The sequence below is a fragment of the Eleutherodactylus coqui genome, chromosome 7, assembly GCF_035609145.1.
Source record: "Eleutherodactylus coqui strain aEleCoq1 chromosome 7, aEleCoq1.hap1, whole genome shotgun sequence".
Lineage (NCBI taxonomy): Eukaryota > Metazoa > Chordata > Amphibia > Anura > Eleutherodactylidae > Eleutherodactylus > Eleutherodactylus coqui.
Genome location: NC_089843.1, coordinates 183,945,769 through 183,959,419, shown reverse-complemented (window position 1 = coordinate 183,959,419; position 13,651 = coordinate 183,945,769). Strand labels below are relative to the sequence as shown.

The 13,651-nt window shown below is 43.7% G+C and overlaps 1 protein-coding gene across 3 annotated transcripts in view; it reads right to left on the bottom strand.

The window, feature by feature from the left end:
- The window catches only part of RCHY1 (ring finger and CHY zinc finger domain containing 1), a 44,113-nt gene that overhangs the window by 10,626 nt on the left and 19,836 nt on the right, over window positions 1-13,651 (bottom strand). For all 3 annotated transcript variants that reach the window (XM_066574077.1, XM_066574076.1, XM_066574078.1), the window contains exons 4-6: window positions 13,039-13,117; window positions 9,536-9,580; window positions 377-435 (exon numbers count right to left, since the gene is read on the bottom strand). In XM_066574077.1, the coding sequence (XP_066430174.1) occupies window positions 377-435; window positions 9,536-9,580; window positions 13,039-13,117 (183 nt within the window). The remainder of the gene's footprint in view (window positions 1-376; window positions 436-9,535; window positions 9,581-13,038; window positions 13,118-13,651) is intronic.

Sequence of the window (13,651 nt, the reverse complement as noted above, 5' to 3'; positions counted from 1 at the left end):
CAGATGTGAATAGAGACTTATTATAAAACAACCTATGTGACAGCTGGACTGTGTCTCCCAATGTTATAAACTAGCCCTGTAACAGTATCTAGTGTGCTACTCGTTATTCTTCAAGTGAATAGATGAATAAGAATCCATTCTTTTCTCAGAGTGTCTTTGTCATTTCAGACAAGTATCGATAGATTAAATATGTGTGGGTAAAATGCTTTTTTTTTTTGGAGGGGTCACCCCTTTACACTTCTCCTCAGGCAGCAGAAAGGCGAGATACACCCCTGGCTAACTAACTGATACATCAGAATCCCTTTTTTTTCCCCAACAAACATACAAAAAAACCCTTCCCAAATGTGAACCCAGCCTTAAACAGGTACATTCTCACCTGTGCAAGAGATGTCCACAAGGGAGAACACGAGCGCCGACTCTGGAAGTATGTATATCCTGTTAAAGAAGCGTCAAGTGTAAGACTTAATTTGCTTAACAGTTGAAATATCTTGTATTCATAGACTATACATAATCTTCACATTCTGAAACAAGCTGCAAGCACCAAACATCAGAGTCCAGACATACAAGAAAATATTGGCCCTTTTATCTCGACCACGAGAATTCCTTCATTGAATGCACAATGAATGATATAAGCGTGCCACTGAATGGTTGCGGAATATTGCAACAACTTCGGCACTGAAAACCCACAATTGTTGCAGTTTTCAAAACCCTTTCCACACATAGTGGCAAAAAATCTGTACAATTTTCAGGGTATGTTGTGGATTTTCAAATCTACAAGTTTGTGAACCTCTGATGTAGACGAACAGCCACACGCAGGTAGTTATGGGATGGACAGCTTTGTCACAGATTACAAAGATTGATACAAAGTTGTACTTGGCACTTTAAAAGCAATCTGCCGTTTGTAAGGCACAATCATTTCTGCTTAGATCACCAGTAATTAGTCTCATATTAAATAGTGTAATTATTCCAGAAAATTTGGCCAAGAACATTAAAAGCACGTGGCCGGATTTTACAGCCCCTTGATGAATTTCAGCTTAAACCGAGTTTTAGAACAGAACAAAATGTTTCCTTTGTTTCCCAGCCAACAGAGGTACTTTTCATAGTATGTTTTGACAATCCTGCACCGGTTCCCTCCTGGTCTCCGTCTGTTGTGCAGAAGATTGCATGGGGATGGAAACCAGGGCAGAACCAGGACACCGCCATAGGGGGCCATATGTGAGATAAGACCTCATTGGTCTCCTCCTCACATAGTTTCGGTCTTTAACCTCCTCACATAGTTTCGGTCTTTAACGCTGGATAGAAAAGAGCGATCCTTGTAGCGTGCAGTTTTTTGCATGCACGATGGGTAACGGATACAGAACCAGTGCTGGATTGTACTCTGAGAAGACCAACATACATAGCTCAGGGAATACTGAAGGACTTCCAAAGTTTATCTTTCCAGTTCCTTTTCAAAACTGCTGATGGGCAGAGAGGGTCCATATGCTATATCACGTGGCCCCCACCGAAACAAGAAGGGCTTCTTTTAAGTGCAATACCCTTGCTTGTTTCAATGCAGCCAGTCACAAGAAGCCGCGCAGCAGACACTACTAACTAAGCAGAGTTTAAGACTAAGGCCTCATGTCCAGGACACGCACAGATTCCACATGAGGAATTCTGCATGGAATCCGCCTGTGGCTGCCGACCCTGCGTACCTGTGTCTTCTTTTTTCTGTACTGCGGATGTACACTACCGTTCAAAAGTTTGGGGTCACATTGAAATGTCCTTATTTTTGAAGGAAAAGCACTGTACTTTTCAATGAAGATTTCCTACACCGGTGTGTACTACTCCCTTCAGAGGACAGCACAAACAGGCTCTAACCAGAGTAGAAAAAGAAGTGGGAGGCCGCGTTGCACAACTAAGCAAGAAGATAAGCACATTAGAGTCTCTAGTTTGAGAAACAGACGCCTCACAGGTCCCCAACTGGCATCTTCATTAAATAGTACCCGCAAAACACCAGTGTCAACATCTACAGTGAAGAGGCGGCTGCGGGATTTTGGGCTTCAGGGCAGAGTTGGAAAGAAAAAGCCATATCTGAGACTGGCCAATAAAAGAAAAAGATTAAGATGGGCAAAAGAACACAGACATTGGACAGAGGAAGACTGGAAAAAAGTGTTGTGGATGGATGAATCCAAGTTTGAGGTGTTTGGATCACAAAGAAGAACGTTTGTGAGACGCAGAACAAATGAAAAGATGCTGGAAGAATGCCTGACGCCATCTGTTAAGCATGGTGGAGGTAATGTGATGGTCTGGGGTTGCTTTGGTGCTGGTAAGGTGGGAGATTTGTACAGGGTAAAAGGGATTCTGAATAAGGAAGGCTATCACTCCATTTTGCAACGCCATGCCATACCCAGTGGACAGCGCTTGATTGGAACCAATTTCATCCTACAACAGGACAATGACCCTAAACACACCTCCAAATTGTGCAAGAACTATTTACAGCAGAAGCAGGCAGCTGGTATTCTATCGGTAATGGAGTGGCCAGCGCAGTCACCAGATCTGAACCCCATTGAGCTGTTGTGGGAGCAGCTTGACCGTATGGTACGCCAGAAGTGCCCATCCAACCAATCCAACTTGTGGGAGATGCTTCTAGAAGCGTGGGGTGCAATTTCACAAGCTTACCTCAACAAATTAACAGCTAGAATGTCAAAGGTGTGCAATGCTGTAATTGCTGCAAAAGGAGGATTCTTTGACGAAAGCAAAGTTTGATGTAAAAACGATGTTATTTCAAATACAAATCATTATTTCTAACCTTGTCAATGTCTTGACTCTATTTTCTATTCATTTCACAACGCATGGTGGTGAATAAGTGTGACTTTTCATGGAAAACACAAAATTGTTTGGGTGACCCCAAACTTTTGAACGGTAGTGTATGCAGAGGTGACAGCCGGCGCACACGCGCAGTACAGGTTTTCCTTTTTAAACTCTTGCTTTCCCGCGGAATCCGTGGCCCATCCGCAATGTCAATTGTGGACGGGCTGCGGGATGGATGTCATCCATTGACAAAGTTTAATGGAAGACTTTAATAGAAGCCGTCTGTGCGGGAACCACACTAAAATAGAGCATACTGTGATTTTTCAACCACAAGCGGAAACCGTAATTGGTTTCCGCTCTTGTGCATGAAGTATCATTTTTCCACATGCTATGGAGGGAATGCGTCATTAGAAAATGACCAATTGTACAAATCAATACTTTATGTCATGGACAGCTACCTTACCCTTTATTCTAAATTGCTTTATTTTCCAGCACTCAAAGTCGCTATAATAGTTAATGATGTGCAAATGCGTGCAAAATACGCTAGGAAATACGTGGAACACTGCATAATTGCGCAGGAAAAAGAACATATCTGGAGCTCATTACACTTAATTAGCCATTCCAATCGTGCGCAAATCAACATACCTTTCGGGCGCAAAAAGTACATTAAAATACGCCGATACGTGCACAAAAAAAAAGCATCCGCAAATACGCAGCGCTCAAGATTATTTGGCCAACAGTTTTCCTACGTCTGTAGCTCGCTTATAGAGTAACAGCGCTATTAACCCCATAACGCTCCATGATGTACAGTTACGTCAAGGAAGTTCGGAGTTTATATGGAGACGGATCGAAAGCAGATGCGGGTCCCGGATATTTCTTACAGCTGCCACCAGCCTGCAACAGCTGCGATCAGCACGCCCCCTGATCGCGGCTGTTAACCCTTTAAATGCTGCAGTCAATTATGACAGCAGCATTTAAATACCCTGATCAGAGTTCAGGCGTCTTGACAGCCCACCACAATTGCAGGGTGCCATTAGTTTACTATGGCAGCCGGGGGCTTTCTGCAGGAGTGATTAAATCATCGCAAGTTCATATCCTCTATGGCAAGTAAAAAAATTAAAAAAAATAAAATGTTTTATTGATTGAGAAAATTATAAAATAAAAATAATTGTACTGACCCATAGAAGAAAGTTATCATGTCATTTGTGCTGCAATGTGTACACCATAGAAACAAGACCCTCCCAAAGATGGCAGAATTGTGCAATCCCTCTGTCAAAGATGGCAGAATGGTGCATTTTTTTCTATTTCATTCAACTTGAAATTTTTTTTTCAAGTTTTTACTACATATGCTACATTAAATAGTACCATTAAAAAATACAACTTGTCCTGCAAAAAACAAGCCCTCAGTGTTGATGGATAAATAAAAGAACTATAATTTATTTTAAAGTGGGGAGGTAAAACCGAAAATGAAAAAAAAAGGGGGGCCATGTCCTTAAAAGGGTTTTGTCATTAAAGAAAAAAAAATTCTACACTCACCTATTTCTTCCCCTTCAGTCTCCATATCTTCTCATCCTGAGCTTCTGCAGTGCCCTGGGGTCACCTCACCGAGTTTGTTATGAAGGCTGCATTCCTCACATTCCTTCTGGCCGAGTCATTGAAGGTCAGGTCCCTGTGCTTTACTAGGAATTCTGATCTATTGCCGAGACAGCTCACATGAGCAATCTCTGAAGTAGATTAGCACTCCCCCTGCTGGCCTGTGAACTGTGACCTAATGTACATTGGCTTGCAGGAAAAAGACTGCCAACCAATGTACGTAACATAGGAAGCAGAGAAATCATCCAGCTGGACATGAAGTTACATGAAGTTTTTTTTAAAGAGCAAATACTCTTTGACAATGCATCACACTAAGGCCACCTGCCCACGGCCGAGGCGGAATATCGCTAGCGATATTCTGCAGCAGGGATAAGGGGGGTCTCTGTGGTGAGCCTATCTAGTAGATAGGCTCACTGCGGAGAATCACGCCACGCTGCGATTTAAATCCCGCGAGCGGGAAATTGTTATCATTCTCCGCTTGTGAATGCTGTCACCGTGCTTTCCATAGCAACGCTATGGAAAGCTTAAAACAGCGTGATCCCCCGGCGATTTATCGTCCGTGGACAGGAGCCCTTACATTTTCTGTTGTGGATGAGACACAATGTTGTAAGTGATGTTGTATCATGTGAGTTAATAGGGCCCTGTGTTAATAAACAAGATGGGAGGAAAACTTTCCAGCTTTACATGCGAATAGATACATCAATTCTATCTGTCATATCCATTTATCAAAGAATCTATTGAGCATCGAGCTCAAGCGGAATGACAGGACATTTACAGCCACGGATCTAAATCTGCGGAAGAATGTCTGTGGGGTTATGAAATCTACATTCTATGAATCCCCTAAGAGACGACAGCGCATTTTCTAAAGATTAGTAGTAAAGCGCTAGTATAAAAAAGGATATCGCTAGTGATAAAGCTGTGCCCAGCACACTTGTCCTTAGACTATACATGGGACTGGATCTGAAATGGTATTAGCATTGGCTTATGTTGAAGCCCTTACAACTTTAACCCTTTTGAATACAATTTCCCTGCCACCCGCAGCCCTCTCCCCCTACCCCTCCCCCTCTCTTTTTTATTTTGGTTGGGAAAATGCGTTATGGATTCCTTGGAATTACTCATAAAAACACATAAAAATGATCTTGTTGTCATACATACTTGAGAAAAGTTTAAATAAAGAATTTTTAAAAAAATGATCGGTTATCACGACTTTATTAGTATTTTTTGGAAAGTTAACAATTTCCAATCCAAAGAGTAAGATTTCCTGCGTAGTACGATATGGGACGAGGTCCGACACGTTTCTAACAGTATGCAGGCAGGACAGCGCTCCAACATAAAAACACTCCAACATTGCCTCCGATATTGGAGCGCTGTCCTGCATACTGTTAGAAACATGTGTCAGACCTCGTCTAATACCAGAGCTATACAGGGAAACTCCTAATGTCGGACGAGATCCAACACTGGATTGAAAATTCATGGGTTAAATTCATGAGCCTAAAATTTCCCTGATAAATTCAGCCTCAACACGCAGAACTTTGTAGATGACTTGTAATACTTTGACCTTTCTTTTCCTCTCTTACCTGCATGCTCCAAAAGTGTTTGGAAAAGTTAAAACTATATATATCATCAATCCCTGAAATGTGCAGCAAGGAAAACACGAGTTACTGAGATTTTAAAGCACGGTTACTATGGTACTAGGGGACTGGACGAATAAATAAGATAGGGGTGAAACCATGGTCTCATGACTTTACTGTCTTTCCATATCAAGGGCCGCCTAATTCTAGATGAAGAACAATTACAATTATCAATAGAAAGAATTAACCACATGCAGTTTTGTTGAGATATGTAAGCGTTTAGGTCGCAGCGGTTTTTGGAATAGCACCACTGTGGATTCTGAAGCATTTTTTTGAGCCCAATCTGTATTTCAGCAGGAGTTGGTGAAGCCCTCCTCGCATCACTTCTGGGCAATTGCGATCCTCTGGCACTTATTTCACATGCTTTGGAGGATCAGCAAGTGTTTCCCATACATTTCAAAGGGTAACAACTAGAGATGAGCGAACGTGTCCGTTACGGACACATCCGCACCCGGACACCCGCTTTGCCGAACACTGCAGTGTTCGCGCGTAAGTGTCCGGGTGCCGCCGGGGGGCGGGGAGATGCGCGGCGGCGCGGGCGGCAGTAGCGGGGAACAGGGGGGAGCCCTCTCTCTCTCCCTCTCCCCCCCACTCCCCGCCGCACACCCCCGCGCTGCCACGGCGGCCCCCGAACTTTTTCGCCCGAACACTGAAGTGTTCGCAAAGTTCGGTGTTCGGGCGAAAAAGGGGCGGGGCCGAACGTGTTCGCTCATCTCTAGTAACAACACATTGCACGGCATGTGATGGGTTTGACTGTTCTATTGAGAGCAATGGGCGATGCCTTCCGAGGGATGCGAGAAAAATAGGACATGCAGCAACTTTTTACTGCGCACCATAGCTGTGAAGGGTAAAAAAAATAAAATAAAATCGCTCATATGTATGACTCCAAAGAATGCAGTTCATATTCGTGCTCATGTGAATGTAGCCTTAGCGATGTATATTGATACAGCGCCCCTTAATGTATTCACTGAGGGGCGTCATGAGTATTTTGACCCCACCGTTTCTTTTCAGGAATTAATGCAATTTAGACGGGAAAAAAGAAAAATTTCGTATTTTTGCAAATATGTAATTTTAAACACAGGATTTTTTCCTACAATGCACATGAAAATGAGGATTTGCACCCAAAAATGGATACCCCTATTTGTCCTGTGTTTAGAAATATACCCGCTGTGGCCCTAATCTTCTGTCCTATGCACAACGGGGCCCAAACCGAAAGCAGCAGCCGGTGGTTTTCAGAACAGAGATTTTGCTTGAAGGCGTTTAAGGCCCCATTGCACACTGGTAGAGCCGTTGAGCGGCCAAAACGATACAGAACCCCCACAAATGACCCCATTTTCAAAACTAAACCCCTTAACGAAGTCATCAAGGGGTGTATAGCGTATTTTTTTTTTCTTGTACAGAACACATATGAACGAAGACTTTCATCCCAAAATGGATCCCCCTATTTGTCCCGTGTTCAGAGACATACCCATTGTGGCCCTTATCTTCTGTCTGGATGCACAACAGGGCCCTAACCGAAAAGAGCAGTGGGTGGTTTTCAGAACAGGCATTTTGCATGAAGGTGATTTAGGCCCCATTGCACACTGGTAGAGCCCTTGAGAGGCCAATACGATAAAGAACCCCCACAAATGACCCCATTTTCAAAACTTAACCCCTTAACGAATTAATCTAGGGGTATATTGCGTATTTTGACCCCACAGTTTTTGAATGAATCGAAGAAAAGCAATTGTGTCATTTTAAAAATAGTTTTTTTGTGTACAGCACACATACCGTATGAATGAAGACTTTCACCTCAAAATGGATACCCCCGTTTGTCCCGTGTTCAGAGACATACCCATTGTGGCCCTAATCTTCTGTCTGGATGCACAACGGGGCCCAAACTGAACGGCACATCAAACTTTAACTGTCTTTTGATCAAGGAACACTCACCGCGGCCCCCCGTGACATCTTCAAGCACTCGGCTACCTTTAGTAGCCAGCAGCAAGGAGATTTTAAATTTCCCCTTGCCCTACCCAGCTTCTGCGCTTGCGTCCGCCATCTTGGCAACGGGCGCGTGAGCCAAAGCTGGGGAGCGGTCCACGGGTAAGGATCCTGTCGGGGGACATTGCCGGTGGCCTTAATTCAGTAATTTCACCTCCCCTCACAGATCGGATTCGTGATGGGAGGTGAAACTTTAGCTTTTTTAACTTTTACGTGACTGCGAACCGCATACTGTGGCCCCCCCCCCAATGAAATCTCCAGGCTCGTGGCTACATTTAGTAGGGGAGATTTTTAATTACCCCGGCAATCTGCAGCTTTTGTGCCTGCGTCCGCCATTTTGGCGACGAACGCGTGCGCAGAAGCAGAAGCTGGGGTAAGGTCTGCGGATAAATCTGGGGCCCTTAGCTAATTAATTTCATCTCCCCCGACGGATATGATCCATGAGGGGAGATGAAACAAACTTTTTTTCTTTACTCTTTTTTTAAACTTTTACATGATTGCTGTTATCCATTGGATAGCAGCGATCATGTGACCGGGAACCGCATACAGCTACTCATACTAGCCGGGAGCATTGAGTTTTTAAATTTCCCGGGCCTCCTGGCCCTCTGCGCATGCGCGCGATTTAATGCATCTGGTGCGCATGCGCAGACGCCGGGTCTGAGGAGGAGAAGGAAGATGCCGGACAGCGCGGAGGACAGGGGGTGAGTGCTCTCAGCTTCCCTTACAGATCCGATCCGTAAGGGGAGCTGAAACTAATTGCTTTTAACTTTTCATTCACTTTAACGTGATCGCCGGTATCTGGTGGATACCGGCGATCGCGTGACCGGGAGTGGGTTCCCATGGCCCGGAATGACAGCTCCATGCTGTCGGCTACCTCCGGTAACCGACAGCATGGAGCTGTCACGTCCTGAGCCTGCAGGGCTGTCATTCCCAGAAGATGCATGTTTTTACGTCCTCTGGGAATTAAGCCCAAAAGGCCAGGACGTAAAAAGGCAATAGGCTGGTCACTAAAGATTTAAGCAGCTTCTAGTACATAAATAGGGTCTTTATGGAACTACATTAATACCATTCAGCCACAATCCCTAATTCTGTAATGTAGGTCTATCTTAATTTGATCTGTGGAGCGGATGTTGGTTACATATCGAATGTTCACAGATAAGTTTACCTGCATAGATTACTGTGCTGCTAGCCTTGTGTGGCGCAGTGTGTTAGGACAGCAGAAATGGTTGCAGGTTCAATCCCTGTATGGTTCAGGTGGCCGGCTCAGCCTTCCATCCTTCCGGGGTCGGTAAAATGAGTACCCAGCTAGGTCGGGGGTAAAAGATGACTGGGGAAGGCAATGGCAAACCACCCTGCAACCACAGTCAGCTAAGAAAATGTCATGATGTGACGTCACCCTGGGGGTCAGTCTTGACTCAGTGATTGCACCAGGGCACTTTCCCTTTACTCTACATGTACTGCACATCCTGTCACAACTAAACTTTATTGACAGTGCTGGAGAAACTGTTTAATAATACATAATTGATTTCACCAGTACTCACCTCTAAACATATAGGACAGTCTTGCCTTGACACATTTTCTATGCACTGAGGCAAAACAAAAACAAAATTATTTTACAATACTATTATAACTAATGCATGTAATAATCCTCTAGAAGCCGGTTGTCAGAACAAACATAAAACAGACTGCTACACAGTCCTGAGGAGTATTCCTATTTCATACAATGATAATATATTGCTAGAACATGGCATCACTTTAGGTTTGGTGGGGTCCGACCTCTGGGACCCCCACCGATCCTCAAAATAAAGGATATGTAGCGCTGGCTTAGAGCTGGAAGAAGAAAGAAAATAAGGGCACAAGTGTATAAATCAGATAGGAACAGCCAGGAAAAGGAAGTTAAAACTGCACTCACCTGTACTGGTTGTGCTATAGCATGCACAACACTTAAAGGGGTTGTCTCGCGAAAGCAAGTGGGGTTATACACTTCTGTATGGCCATATTAATGCACTTTGTAATATACATCGTGCATTAAATATGAGCCATACAGAAGTTATTCACTTACCTGCTCCGTTGCTAGCGTCCACGTCTCCATTGCTCCGTCTAATTTTGCTGTCTGCTTGCTTTTTTAGACGCGCTTGCGCAGAAGAGTCTTCTTCTGGTTCGTCCGGGCACGAGCAGCGTTCTGGCTCCGCCCCCTTCTACGCGTCATTGCGTAGCTCCGCCCCGTCACGTGTGCCGATTCCAGCCAATCAGGAGGCTGGAATCGGCAATGGAACGCACAGAGCCCATGGTGCACCAAGGGAGAAGACCCGCGGTGCACCATGGGAGAAAACCGCAGTGCATCCTTGGGAAAAGAACCGGCGGCCATCTTTGGAAGAAGTTTTATAAGTTGCTGAAACACCAGAACTGTGAGTAGAAACTGCTTTAAAAGCCGTTTACACTGCTGCATAGTAATGTATGCTTAAGAAGGGGGACTGGGCAATAAAAAAAAAAATCACTGTGGCCTTGAGACAACCCCTTTAAGCCTGGTTTAGACAACGATTATCGCTCAAAAGATGTCTTTTGAATGACATTTGAACGATAATCGTTGCGTGCCTTTACAGCACAAGATGATCGCTCAAACGTTGCGCTCCGAGCAGGGAATGCAGAAGACAAGTGGAGCCGCTTGTCTTCTGCATCGCTCAGAGCGGGGGATGTAGAAAACAAGCGGGGCAGCTTGTCTTCTGCATCCAGCTGTTCTCTGCTCTGAGCGCCCGGCTGTTATACAGCTGAGTGCTTCGAGCGGGGTATGCAAAAGACAAGTGGACCGCTTGTCTTCTGTTATGTGCTCAGAGCGCTCGGCTGTTATACAGCCGAGTGCTCCAAAGGGGGGTATGCAGAACACAGCTGGACCGCTGTATTCTTTATACCCCAGCTGTTAATGGACTGCTCAGCTGGTATACAGCTGTGCGCTCTGTGCGCAGTATGAAGAACACAACTGAACCGCTGCATTCTTCATACACCGCCTATGTTCAGGGAGCGGGATACAGCTGAAACAATAGCAGTTTGCCCGACACTTGTCCCATCTAAATGGACCCTAAGGCAATGTATTTGATAGCCTGCAAATCACCGTATATCACACACACACGTAAATCTTACACACGTCAGCCTTTCGTTAGACTGATTTAATAGGAGGTGGCTGCAGCTTTGCTGGGAGGCCAGGCAGAGCTGAGGACAGAAGTGCTGTCCACATATACTGGCACATGGATAGATCTTAAGCTTTTAAGGCCACTCTCACACATCTGTATTTTTACCATGGGATAACGCTCAACAGGGCCTCACGGACATGAACTCGAACGCATTTCAAGTGCCGCAATGCTCAAGTGCTGTCTGGTCTATTTTGCTGCGTTTAGCACTCATCATCACCCATCACAATAACGTGGTGCGCTAAAAACCGCTGTTGGAGGCAGAAGCGACTGAAATTGTGTCGTTTTGCCGATGGCATGTGTGAGTGGCCTAAAAAAGGAAGACTGACCAGCAAGTCATTCAGGGAATATGTGGTATGCATGGTTGAAGCAAACATTAAAAAATTATAAAACTCAGTAAAATATTTTTTTTAAAAAAGGTAAAAACAGCAATAATAAATATAGGCAATATATGAAAACAATAGAAAGTTGAAATAAAAAACTAATTATTACATGTATCATGGATGTTTGTCTAACAGCGTATGTCGAAAAAAAAGTGTTAAATATTATGTGCTTTTAAAAAATTATGTTCAAAGCTCCCATTTAAACCTCCAGGAATTAAAGTTTTCAATTTAAAAATTCTTGCGCTCTTCAGTAACTCTGTTTACACCGTCTTCCTCAACCTTTCCAATAAGAGTCAGATTCTTCCCATTTAATCCAAGTGACATTTAAGCCCATCACTGCTCTCGGCTCATCTCACATGCAATAAATATGATTTTGCCTATCTCGCCTTACAGAAAAACGGAATAGAAATTGATCAAAACGTTGAATGGATCAACAAATGGTATCAATAAGAAGCACGGCTCATCCTGCAAAGAAAACAAACCTCTCAAAGTACGAGAAAAAAATAAAAAAATGATAAGGGTCTTTGAAGGCTGTGAGGAAAGGTAATATATATTTTTAAAAACTTTAAAAAAGTTGCAACACCCCCGCACTATATAAATTTGGTATTAATGTAATGGTACTGGCCTGTAGAATTAATTTCACATATTATTTGCACCGCAAGGTGGACTCTGTTAAAAACAAAAAACATGACAATTGCAGTTTTTGTTAATCTGGAATAAAAAGCAATCAAAATGTTATATGTTCCCAAAAATTGGATAAATGAAAACTAGAGCTCATCTCACTAAAAGACAAGCTACTATAGAGATCCGTCAATGGAAAAATAAAAAGGCTAGAGCTCATGGGGTGCTGTAACACAAAACCAAATCTTAAAAAAAAAAAAAAAGTGTTTTTCCTGTGCAAAAGCAAAAAACCTAATAAAACAGTATAAACCTGGTATTGCCAGAATCGTGCGGACCCAGAGAATAATGTGATCACATTGTTTATTTTGAACACCGAACGCCGTAAAAATGAAATCCAAAAAATTACAGATTTTTTTTCTCCAATCCGTCTCAGAAAATTAATAAAAGTTATTCGATACATTACAGGTAGCCAAAAATTACGGCTACGTTATGGATTTAGAAATGCAACGATGAAGAAAAACTGAAAGACTAGTTGGTCATTCAGTCGCAAACAGGCTTCATCACTACGGGGTTAAAACAATTCTCAAACTATGGAACTCATTTGAGTTCAATATATAGATTGAAATGTTCCAAATATGGAAGATACTTTCTGAACTTCAATGGATAAAAATAAAAATAGGAAGTTTTACTAATGTAATCTAATAAACCTCCCCACTCACAAGTCCCTGGTAATAACTTTATTAGTGCTGTGTCCCGTTTTTGCAGGAATCCATAACTCCGTGGTGTTAACTTGTCACATGAATCAAATCTGTTTATCGCACACTAAATAAATAGAAGCAGATATCGATCTCTTGCCTTATGGTTTCCTCTGAAGCTTAAGGGCAGACATAAATTACACTTTGTACAATGCTCAAAGAGTTCCTTTGGGCCGATCCTAAAGACAAAAGGAAAAAACAGAACAAATATTAATAAATATCTGAAAAGAACGGCACAAAACATTTACACTAGACAGAGGATATATGTAAAGACAACCTGATCTGTAGGCCCACGGCCTCACCTCCACGGGCGGACCACAAGTGGGAGCCCACAGCGGAATCCGACCCTGCCCATGCCTGAGGACACTACGGGTCTTCTGCTTACCGTCCGGGACTTCTATCTTCTTCACTGCGGATGCGTGTGGAAGCGCCGGCCGGCGCTGCCGCAGCACGTGCGCAGTGGAGTTTTTTCCTTTTAAACTCCTGCTTTCCCGTGGAATCCACGGCCCATCCGCAACTGAATTTGATACAGGCTGTGGATCGAACGCCCTCCACTGACTTTAATGGAACCATCCATGCGGGATCCACACTAAAATGGAGCACGCTGCGATTTTTTTTCCCGCAAATCAGATCTGCATGCTGCATTTCATTTGCGGATCCCCATGTTTCCCTATGGGCGGCTTGATTTACGGATCTTCCACGCAGATTCCGCA